The sequence below is a fragment of the Anguilla rostrata genome, unplaced genomic scaffold, assembly GCF_018555375.3.
Source record: "Anguilla rostrata isolate EN2019 unplaced genomic scaffold, ASM1855537v3 scaf0276, whole genome shotgun sequence".
In the NCBI taxonomy this organism is placed as follows: domain Eukaryota; kingdom Metazoa; phylum Chordata; class Actinopteri; order Anguilliformes; family Anguillidae; genus Anguilla; species Anguilla rostrata.
Genome location: NW_026985814.1, coordinates 1 through 12,387, shown reverse-complemented (window position 1 = coordinate 12,387; position 12,387 = coordinate 1). Strand labels below are relative to the sequence as shown.

General features: G+C 38.3%; 1 protein-coding gene across 1 annotated transcript; it reads right to left on the bottom strand.

Annotated features, from left to right (window-relative positions):
- Positions 1 to 1,008: 1,008 nt before the first annotated feature.
- LOC135246418 (zinc-binding protein A33-like) lies at positions 1,009 to 11,189 on the bottom strand. Its single transcript, XM_064319880.1, has 7 exons — positions 10,677 to 11,189; positions 9,686 to 9,781; positions 9,292 to 9,522; positions 3,000 to 3,022; positions 2,795 to 2,913; positions 1,325 to 2,320; positions 1,009 to 1,226 (listed from the first exon to the last, which is right to left on the bottom strand). The coding sequence occupies exons 1-6, from the start codon at positions 11,082 to 11,084 to the stop codon at positions 1,767 to 1,769; spliced, it is 1,431 nt and encodes a 476-aa protein (XP_064175950.1). The 5' UTR covers positions 11,085 to 11,189; the 3' UTR covers positions 1,009 to 1,226; positions 1,325 to 1,766.
- Between the last annotated feature and the right edge of the window lie 1,198 nt (positions 11,190 to 12,387).

The window sequence follows — 12,387 nt, the reverse complement described above, 5'->3', positions numbered from 1 at the left end:
CCGACGGGGGGGAAAAAAAGGCCGGGGGGAAAAGGGGCGTCAATGCATCCCCTTTATAGTTACAGTGAAATTTTACAAAAAATTTTAAATTAAAAAAAATAATTTTTAGGTTGTTTTCCCTACTTTTCTGATTTTGAAAAAATTTTTTGGGGGGGATTTTTTTAAATGTTTTACCCAAACGTTTAAAAAAAATAACAGACAGAATATAAAAGGGTTTTGGAAAAAATTTTGTATTTGAATTATTTTTTACGTTATTGCCTTGTGTAAATGCAGTCATTGTGTAAAGTTACAAATCAAATGACTTTTTATGGATTCCCCCTTTTTTTTATGTGGGTTTTAAATGTGAAATAACTAAACAAAAAAATTAAAAACCAATAACTGACATTTTTAAAAAAACCAGACATGGTTTAAAAAAAAAACATTCATTTGAACTGTTGGGGATATGACCGTTTGAAGCTACAGAAAAACACTTTTTAAATTTTTTTGGAAGACCCCTTTCATGTGGGTGTTGCTATATGCCAGTTAAAAAACCCCAAAAAAATTAAAAGGGGTTTTAAATTTAAAAATAAAAAAATATTTTTTAAAAAAAAAATCTCGGTTGGAAACCTTTCATTCTCTGACTAATATATTGGGAAAAGAATACAATGAAAAGGGACTGTATTGGCTTTCTGTTTGGGAAAAATTTAATTTTTAGCCATGTAAGATTCCTTGGGCAGTTCACCCGCTTCCCAAAATTCCCCAAAAAAACCTTTTTTTTTTTTGTACTCACGTTTTTACTCACGATGGTCCTTTATATTTATTAGATAGTTGAAATTTAAAAAAATTCCACGAAGCAGGTTATTGCTTGTTTGTATGTATGAGTGTGCATGCGTTGCGTAGTACAATGGCCAATAAACACTCAAACAAAAGGTTACGATGCATGCATCAAAATAAAGAAACGTATCAAAGGCAAATTAAGTTGTTCCTCAAATCAAAAATAGCCTCAATCAAAAGTAAAACACAATCAAATAATTCAGGATAGTATTTATTTCAATATATTAAATTCAAAGGCAGTGTGTTGAGCAATGCGAAGCGTTGTATAGCGGTAGAAAACTGTGTGTTGGCAGCGTCTTCTCAGCTCAACTGCACACCTGCTCTAATTACTGGCATCACAGCCCAACATCATTATTCAGGTAGCCACTAGGGGACACCATTTACATATTTACAATGACTCATAAGAGATTTGGCTCCAACAGGCACAATCACCTTTGTAATTATTTGTCAATGCCAATTATTTAATCATGGTTGAAGTTTGCAGGTAAGGCTACTTAAGGCCCAGATGTACATTAAATCCTGCAGCATTGTACTGACAGGGTGAATTGCAAAGTAAAATCTGAAAAGAAGACAGGAGGATGGATGGAATCAAACTAACGAACACTGACTATACTCACACATTCCAAGCTTCTACACTACCTTATAAACCCAGGAATGACTTAATCAAATATAAAGGTATTTGACTACACTACAGGTGCACATCTACTTTATGAGCAAAAATTATATGAAATCATTTTGTCCAATGATTTGGATCAAAACAAAACCCAGAAGATACTACCTGTATATGTACATTATCAAAAAATGATAAATCTCAACTAAATTATCAATGATGAAAAGAAAATTAAAATGAAAAAACTATAATCATTATAGAGGAACATAATAGTTATGGAGGAATATGGATTTCCTCTATAATACTCTTCCAGTACATGTAGTTTGCTCTTGAAAAAACACATTCAATGGGATGACATAACTGTTATAGAAACTTTCACTGGGCATATCTTCAGGGGTCCTTCATTCTTATCATTTTTCACACAGGGAGAGAAGTACGGGAACACTCTCTCAGTAAATGTGTCTGTAAAAGTGTAAATGAGTGACATGTCACTGGAGTCGAAGAAGGACACCTTCCCCCTGTCATAGTCCAACTGCACTCTGATGCTCTGGGGCTTCCTCTTCAGTCTGAGGTCAGTAACTCCAGCTGCTCTGTACTTATCACCATCCCTCAGCATTAAGACCCAGAATCCTCTCTTTGGGCTGCATGTTATATCTCCCTTCCTACTGATGGACTCTTTCACCACTCCTATAGTCCAATCAGATTTATTCCCCACCTTCACCTCCCAGCTGTGTTTCCCTGAGGTAAACCCCTCAGATCCCAGCACATTCACACAGAGTTTAAACCTCTCTGAATTGTCAGGACATTTGTGCTTTGTATCTGTGTCACTCACAGTGGTCAGATCATCAGAGAGCGAGAGAGAGGCACGTGCAGTATTGGGGTCCAGTATCACAGGAGCTGACATATCAAGAAAGAAAGATATTTGAAAGTTGAAAGAAAAGACACATTTCAAATACTCTATTCAGATCAGGTCACATACACAGTATATTGTATATAATAATTATGGATTCTATACTGTAGTTATAATGATTTATTCTTTAAATATAAAACATGCTTATATTATGAAAATGAATACATCAGTTAATATGTTTCATAGTAAATTCAATGCAGACAATTCATACAACTAATAAACCATATTATTAATGACATTTTATATATTATGTTAATTCTCTTTGCTTGTGTTCTGATATTAAATTGAGAGCAGTGTAGTGCAATCACAAGATCTTCCTAAACTTGGAGGAACTGAGACTGGCTGACTCTGTACTGTTTATCTTCAGCACCATTTCAGTATACAGCTTGTTTCTTCAGTTTTATGGGTTCATTAAGTGCTTGAAAAAAAACATGATTTCACCATCTGCCCCAGATACTCACTGTACTGCACCACCCCCAGCATCTTCTCCCAGACTCTGAACTTCAGGTTTCCCAGGTGTTTGGCCGCATCTATCAGAGCCCCTGAGAGCAGCTCTGGATCCTGCAGTGTGCACTGGGCTCTGTAATGACAAGCAGGAGTCACTCAGGCTTTGGGGTTTGAAGTGACTTAAGCAGACAAGATGAAATGAGGTGAGAGTCCACATACCTTTCCTTAATGCTCTTGTAGCTCTGAAAAACAAATCACAACAGCCTAAATGTGATAGAATGTACAGTATGCATGTATGAATGTATTCAGTAGAGACCATTATGAGAGACAGGTAACAATAAGTGAGAGACAGGAGCCGTGCTAATGACAGTGATGTAGATATTAACAGTGAACACACGTGAATGAAGGTACTGTAATGTGCATGTAACTGCCAAAATAAAGGGAAAAATGAGGCATATTGACATGGTTATGCCATCACGCCAGGTTAAGCTTTGGTGGGGTAGCATGCCCCATACCTATACAGCACCGAGAGTTTGGCACCTTTCAGGGTTCCTTACAGAAATAACCACAATGACGACGGACTCTCACTTCATGTCAACAGACAGAATTCTCAAACAACTTCACACGTCCACATAATAAAGCCTCTAACTTTGGGGATTTCAAGTTTTTTTTTTCTTCTTCTTCTTTTTCCTGCCAATTACAATATCACAAATGCTCCAGGCCCACAGAGAATATGCCTCCCCATTGGACATGTAGGTATATCAGCCAATAAAAACATTAGATACGCACTCAAATTGGACATATTTGGGATGGCAGGTATGCCATCCCGCCAAGTTACGCCTTGGCGGGGGCATGACCCATACCTATACAGCACCGAGAGTTTGGCACTTTCAGGGTTCCCCACAGAAATAACCACAACAGCCACAGACACTCAGCCCTTAAAAACATTAAATTCTATATATTCTCACCCCATTTAAACAGACAGAATTCATAAACAACTTCACATGTCCACACAATAAAGCCCCAAACTAAGGGGTCTTGCATTTTCTCCTTCTTCTTCTTCTCATTCTTCTTCTTCTTCTTTTCTTCTTATTTTTCCTGCCGTCCATCCCACTAACAACATGTCTCCCCATTGGACATTTTACCGACACTAGCCAAATCTTCACCTACACGACCCAATCAAAAACTAGCATACACACGCAAAATACCCATGCCTTCTTACTCTGAAACATTTCCACTTTAAACAGCTACTCTGCTATAGCCTAGTGGGCAAGGTTACAGTCTTGGGAACATGGGGTTCCAGGTTCAAGCCCAGCTACAAACACTTTTCTTTAACCTGCTTTTACCCTCACTAATAACTGTCTACTACTTCTCAATTATTGCTTTTGCACCATATCTACCTGCCGTTCACCGAACGTATACACTGCATTATGACGTACCGTCTGCACGTTCAGTTATTAACCGGCTACAATATTGCAAACCCATATGGATTCAACGGCCTGTGTTCTTTAAAACCACGGACAGGTTTGTTAATGATTTCAAGCGTAAGACTTGAAAGAATTGAAGAAATATTGGATAGCATTGCTTTGGAATACATCTTATTTCATTTCGGCGAGGCAAGATAGCCTATATTGTTTGTAGTACCGTAACTTGGCGTCATTTTGATATCAATACTTTTAATGGCAGGCCTGGATTTTGGCAGTCTGAATGAATGAGTTATAGACAGTGTAAGTCTTGTATTTGTGAGTGACTTGGCATTTTTGTACGTTGAAAACGTGTTTTTTATGAGATAGAAGTTTACACGTTTAAAAGAACAAAACTTTGCAGCCCACCAACTACTTCACTAGCATGAGAGTCTGGCCCCCGAGAACCAATCGCGTGGTCCCAGTTCGATTTTGGCTTCCATTTCTTTTTAATCGTGTGCTCGGCCCTGTGCATTTTTTTACCAATCATATCTCCCTGTCATTCTGGTCTATTTCTTACCAATCAGGACTTGTCATGCCTGTCCATTTCGTGCCAATCAAATGTGGCAATGCAGCTTTTAAACGCATCGCGGTAGAATCTAATGACCGTGACAGCATTCAAGAATGCCATGGAATATTGCTTGACTCTCAGGGTAAGAAATCAAATTAAATAGTTAAATGGTCAAGATGAAAATCTAGCTAACAGTCGTTTGATAGTAACAGAGACAAATTTTTTTCTGCTGTCTTTGAAAGTAATTATGCTGGTCTACGTTGCTAACATTATATTAATTTTGTTAAGCTAGCTAACGGAAATTTACCTGAAAGATCAGGTAATTTAAGCACATGATGTAATTCCGTTATTAGCTATCAATGTGTTACTTATTAATATGATGTTCTGTGGAGCAATGACATGTCATAGAAAATGTAGTTGCATAATATAGTAAATATAGACTGATAAAATTAAGTTCCTTCGGCTGACAGTGATTCCCTGTTGAGTTGAATATAAATGTCCGATCACCTGCTGCATCTGTCCCCACGACAATGACCTCACACATATCCTCCCTGCAGCCAACACTGAATTTAGGAACGGTAAATATATTGGCCTACCACCTTCTAATTTTCCTACTACTAATCTCTTTACTTTTTTTTACGATTACAACAAACTATTATACGGAAGAGGATTAGGGTCACATGTGAAATTTTTTTTTGAGTTCTGACTTTATTCTCAGAATTCTGACTTTATTCTTAGAATTCTGACTTTAATCTCAGAATTCTGACTTTATTCTCAGAATTCTGACTTTAATCTCAGAATTCTGACTTTAATGTCAGAACTCAAAAAAAAAAAAATTGCACGTGGCCCTAATCCTCTACCGTACTATCATGCTTTATGTTTTATTTGGAATTATTATTTTGGTGCTTTTCTGTTTTGTTTTTTCCCCATATTCTCACGTCATTCTCTCCCAGTTTGTGGAAGCTTGATCTGGTGGAACATAAATTGCCAAACCTTAATTTGGCCAAGAAGTCTGCTTAGGTTTGTTGGAGCACACATTAATTAATAACATGGTTTTTTGTTAAATGCATTTTGGATCATATATTGATTAATTTATATTTAATAATTAAAGCCATTAAATCACATTAACTGCTGTCTTTTGCGTGATTGAATTTGTATGCCTTCTTACTCCTAGCACGTTTCCAGTCCACCTGGACTATTTTTCAACTGACAGTGCATTTATGTGTGCGTGCATGTCTTGCATTGGGCACCAATTATTAAAAAGCAAAAACAATGAGCTCTTAGCTAGCAGAACACAGATCATAGTCTATACAAATGTAGCATAAGCTAATTGTAGCATGAACTAGGCTAAATACACAAAATCATAAAAAAACAGTGACATGAAAGCACCGATAGAAATGTGATAAAGTATTGTATATTGTTGTAACATGAAAAAATAAATATTAATACATATTTTTATACTCACTGGCCACTTCATAGGTACACCTGCTTGTTAACGCCAATAGCTTACTCCTCGTAACAGTGAATCACGTGGCTGCAACTCAATGTATAAAGCATGCAGACATGGTGAAGAGGGTTAGTTTTCTTGTTTGACCAAAAATTGGAATGGGAAAGATGCGTGATCTAAGTGACTTTGACTGTGGTATTATCATTAGTGGCAGACACAGTGGTTCCAGCATCTCAGAAACAACTGCTCTCCTGGGATTTTTATGCACTTGTCTCTAGAGTTTACAGAGATAAACAAAAAACACCCAGTGAGCAGCAGATCTGTGGCAGAAAACACCTTGTTAATGAAAGACATCGGAGGAAAATGTGCAGACTCATTCAAGCTAACAGAAAGGCCACAACTGCTCAAATAACAACTTTTTTTTACAACAGTGGTGTGTAGAAAGGCATCTCTGAATGCACAACAAACCTTGAAAAGGATGGGCATCTGTCAGATAAGAACAGGAAGATGAGATACAGCATTAGCAGCGTCTCAGAGCGCTACAACTTTCAGATTTACATGTCCCATTATCAACTGATAAACTGAAGAAATTGGTAAGTTGTCAGGGTCAACGGCAGTGTTACGAATAACCTGCGACTTCGGTTACAGCCAGTCTACCCTGGTACACCGTCGAATACAGTGATGTCCCAACGGATGGGGAGCTGAAAGTGCGTTGAATCTCACCTTCTGCTGCAACATGCAGATGATAGGGCCCGATTTTGGCATAAACAGCAGGAATCTACAAGTCCATCCTGCCTTGTATCAACAGTACAAGCTGCTGGTAGTGGTGTAATGGTGTGGGGAATGTTTCCTTGGCACAGATTAGGCCCCTTAATACCAATTGAGCATCATTTGAATGACAAATCATACCTAAGCATTGTTTCTGACCATGTGCATCCTTTTTTGGCCACAGTCTATCATTTTTCAAATGAATTCTTCTAGTAGGATAATTCACCATGTCACAATGCATAGAAGCTGGTTCCACAAACATGGCACTGACTTCAGTTTACTCCAATGGCCTGCACTGTCAACAGATATCAATCCAATAGAGCACTTTTAGGATTAGGTGGAACCAGAGGTTTGCAGCATGAATCTGGCTGATCTGTAGGATCTATGGAGTCAGCGTCAACCAAAATCCCCAAGGAATTTTTCCCATACCTCGTTTAATCGATCCTGCGAAGAATTTTGACAGCTCTGGAGGCTAATGGGGGTCTTACCCAGTACTGGCTAGGTATACCTAATAAAGTGGCCAGGAAGTGTAATTTAATAATATATATTTGTAATGTATGTTTTACAGACCTGGATAAAATACAAATACATATTTGTATTTGAAAATGTAGTTAAATACATATCTGAAGTATTTTCAAATACATTTACACATGAAACACTTTGTATTTGATTTATTTAAATTATTTTAATAGTAAACCAAATACTTTCCCAAATATTATTTAAAACATACATTCCTTTAAGTAAATACTTTCCAGGGAAACTAAACACTTTTTCAAATAGTATTCAGAGCCTTTTAAAAATACTTAAAAATACAAATACAATTTTAAAATATTGTGAAATATTTCTGTGATAGACAACAGAAATGATTGAGCCAGCAAGAATGTAGGCTTCATCCTAAAGAGTTCTTTGTACAATCTTTGTGAGTGGCCCTCAATGTGATGTTAGTGAGTTATAATACTGAGAGCACTGCAGGGGAACTACTAGGGGCTAGAGGTTGAATTTGGATTCTGGGCAAAGGTACCCTATGCTGGCAATCAATTAAACAACCAATGCGCTGCCTCTAACAGGCAGTAGCCTAAATGCCTGTACATGTCTTTGCATGGGGGATGGCAAACTCAGATTTCTTGATAAGCTACTTGCCAGTTTATTTGTACCCATGCAATCTTTTTAAAGTTAGTGGCCTGTTACTGTGTTCAACACCCATATGTACAGTGCATTTATTTTTTACATTTTGTAAGGTTAGACACTGATAAAATAGAATTCAGCCATGCATATTCGCTACCAATTAACAATGGAAATTGGTACAAATGGACTGGGGCCGTCAGCAGTCACTGGACACGTTCTCATCAAAATACTGTGCTCTAATCAGACAAAATACCATCCTCTAATAAGACAAAATGCTCATAGGTTCTAAGTCTTTCAACAGCTTGGTGTAATTGTGCATGTGGCATCACTGGCCTTATGTTGTGAAAGTATTTTCAAATAATTCCATTAAATCAAACACTTTGTGTTTGAAAATTCAGTATTTCAAATGTTTTTTTAAAGACATATTTGAAAGTAATTGCAAATGCATGCAGATGCTCCTTAAATGCATTTTCAAATACATTTTGTAATTTAAATACTCAGTATTTGTAAATGCTGAATTTCAAATAATTTCTAAATAAGTATTTAAAAGTAATTAAAATACTTTATATGTATATATATTTGACCCAGGTCTGATGCCTGCTGTCTACCCTTTTTCAAATGGATACTTCTTGTTGGATAATGCGCTATGTCACAAAGCACGTCATCTCAAGCTGGTTCCAAGGATTTGACTTCAGTTTACTCCAGTGGCCTGCACAGTCACCAGAACTCAGTCCAATCGAACACTTTTGGGATGAGGTGAAATGGGAGGTTTGCAGCACGAATGTGTGGCTGAAAAATCTGCTGGTGATGTTATTAAAGTGGCATTAAACCATAATAGTTGAGGAATGGTTCCCGTATGCTATTCAATCCATCCCAGGAAGAATTTTGGCTGTTCTAGAGGGGTAAGGGGGTCGTACTCAGTACTAGAAAGGTATACCTAATAAAGTGGCCAGTGAGTGTAATTATATTATACATATTTTAATAATATATGTTCAATAATATAATAATGTGACATGCTGCTTGCTAGCAGTTTATTATCATCTTCCCCATTCTGCCGATGAAGCCTTGCTCCACAGACCCATTACTGAAAATGGTACTGGTGCTCTGTATCACAGTAACAGACTGTGCATGTCAATATACTGTAGCTGGGACTGGTCATCATAAATGCAGAGCTCAGTCAGTAAATCAAGATCCTACCTGTAAAATGGAGGTGTCTTCAGCATCCATGACCTTCTCTATAGCTGTGATTTTGTCTGTAAGGGTGGAGATGTGTCTTGTGATGTTTTCTATCTTCTCATTCATGATCCGACTCTTCTGCTCCTCTTCCTCCCTCAGTGCAGCTAGTCTGGCCTCCTCTTCCTCTCGTAGGAACTGGTGGAGCTTCTCAAACTCTGCCTTTATCTGCCTCTCTGTGTGCTGGGCTTGACTCTGCAATTCAAACACACTATTTAAAACCTGAATAGTGTTGCTATGTTTAATAATGTATGTGTGGCAGTCAGTGTGTTTGTTATTCCTATAAAACACAGCATAAACCAAAAATTATGTTTTTTTTTGGGATTTGTGTGTTGCTAAAAAGTACTGCTTTACTCACCCTGATGTGTTTTGCTGTTTTCTCACATTCTTGTTCAGCCTCAGTAAACCTCTTTAGTTTTTCTTGAATAAGACTAAGTGCAGGCTTGATTTCCTCCTGGAGTTAAATGAATCAGTTATTATTTACAGAAAGACACAAGTGGCGCAGCAGTACCCCTGCTGTAATGCAAGCAGAGGTCAGAAGTACATGGGAAATGTAGCGGAGAAAATAGTCCTGCTACAAGTAAAGACCAGTGGAACTTACTCATAGTGCATCATAACATTTTATGTTATGTGTTCTCAGTAAAATAAAAACAGTTACATTTTCCAGCGTGTTGGATATCACATACCAACTATTACTGGGTTGTACTTCATTGAACTTGTAGAATAGTGTAAGAAATGTTGAAGCATTTATAAACCAGTTTGACTTGTTGGTAGAAGATTTTCTCGTGTGTATACATAGCCCTTGTCTCTGCTGGTTATACAGTCATTGCGGATTTCTGTACTTCCTGGTTTTGTCCAAGCATATAACCAAATATTTAGTATACAATATATAACAGTAAATATATATAATATATACTTTATTTAGATCTTCACATTTATTAAATTAGAGTTTTGATAAATTTGTATGAGTCTTGGGTGATCTCTATTTGCGCTATTAGTACATCTGATGTGACACATCATTGCTATATATTTATAAAATTACTCTGTATATGTCAGTGCTTCCTGTTTGGATCCATATTCCTTATAAAAGGCCCCCAGGCACTGTCAATCAGGACTTTACCATGCCTACACTTCACTAATATTTAATTCTACTGAAAACATAACACACTTCAACATGCTTTGAGGCTTGAAAACAACACTTTCAGATACAGTGCCACTTCTTCCACTGAACGTATTTACAGACCTCATACCACAGCTGTTTGTCAAAACTGAATGTTTTACACTGAGACATTGTACTCAAATACAATTTAGCCTTGAGAATATGATAGATGACCTCTAAAATGGAATACCTTCAGCTCCAGTGCAGCCTCTTCCACTGGACAGACTGGGTGGTTTCTGTGTTTTTTTGAAGTCTGACAGACAACACAAAGAAGCTCTTTGTCATGTTCGCAGAAAAATAGAAGTTTCTCCCCATGAAGACTGCAGTGAGTGTCACTCCTGTCTGTAATTTCACTCTCGGTCTTCTGCTTTAAATAAGACTCCACAATGCTTCTTAAGGCCAGGCTTACAGGAGGATCCCCCACAGAGGCCTTTCTCCTGCAGATGGGACACTCTCGAGAGCCCTTCTCTTTCCAGTACTGCTGTATACACTCTCTACAGAAGCTGTGGCTACATTTCAGTACAACAGGCTCTTTAAAAATATCACAACATACAGAGCAACAGAGATCGTCCTCAGGAATCAAAGCTTTAGCTGCCATTTTACAGACTCGGTTTCTCAGTGTGATATTTTCACTTTTGGTTTTGCTGAACTTTGGACAGACCACACCTCATGTGATTAAAATCAGGTCAGGCTTGTTGCATTCAGTTATTTTCTTAATCTTGCAGGAGCTTCACAAACTTTGCCTTCACCTTAGTCTTTATGTGCCTGACACTGCCATCCAAACAAACAGTATTAAACGTGAATAATGTATCTCCTGTATATTTCAGTTAAGCTGAAATATTTTCCTAACTGATCAACTCACCCCAAAATATTTTCACTCTCCTGTTTAACTGCATTATGATTTTCTCCTTGAAGAAGATGAAATAGCCAGCACTTATAAAAACATTAAGTTTGAAAGGAATAACAGGAGAGAATTATGGAATTCGGAAGTAGTATTGGGATTGTGAAGTAATTTAGTAATTTAGTAATTTAGTCTCCAAGAATATCGCAGCAGTAAGCCGGGCATGCAGATTTTTCCTGTATAACATCCGCAGAATCCGCCCCTTTCTCACCACCTACTCAATCCAGCTCCTGGTCCAAGCAATGGTTCTATCCCGCCTGGACTACTGCAACTCTCTTCTGGCTGGACTACCGGCATCTGCCACCAGACCCCTGCAACTCATTCAGAATGCTGCAGCTCGTCTGGTCTTTAACCTCCCCAGACACTCCCACGTCACTCCCCTGCTCAATACCCTCCACTGGCTGCCTGTTATAGCTCGCATCAAATTTAAAACATTGGTCCTAGCATACCCGGCAGTCAAGGGATCAGCCCCAGCATACCTCCACAAGATATTCAAACCCTACATGCCAGCCAGATCCCTCCGTTCTGCTACCTCAGGACGCCTAGCACCTCCCCCTCTTCGCACCTGCACTTCCAGAACACGTCTCCTGTCTGTTCTGGCCCCACGATGGTGGAATGACCTCCCTGTGGAGGTCAGAACAGCTGAGACACTGACCCATTTCAAACGACGACTGAAGACTCACCTCTTCAGGCTGCACCTCTCCCCATCCCTCCCTACCCCCTGTAAATGACTGTAAGCTTAGGGTTGTAACTAGGCAGCTGTTTCGTAGGTGACTTAGGTGCATTAACTGTCTTAACTACTGCTTGTATTTTTTCCATAGATTGCGTTGTTGCCGTTCTCGTTGTGTTAGTGTTAATCAGTTTAACCTTCAGGGTCCAAGTTGAACGGTTGTTCCCTGCACTTGGACCGGTACTTCTCTTTAGGGGTTTCGTCATACTTGTTCCTGGTTATGGTTATACACTTTGTTGTACGTCGCTCTGGATAAGAGCGTCTGCCAAA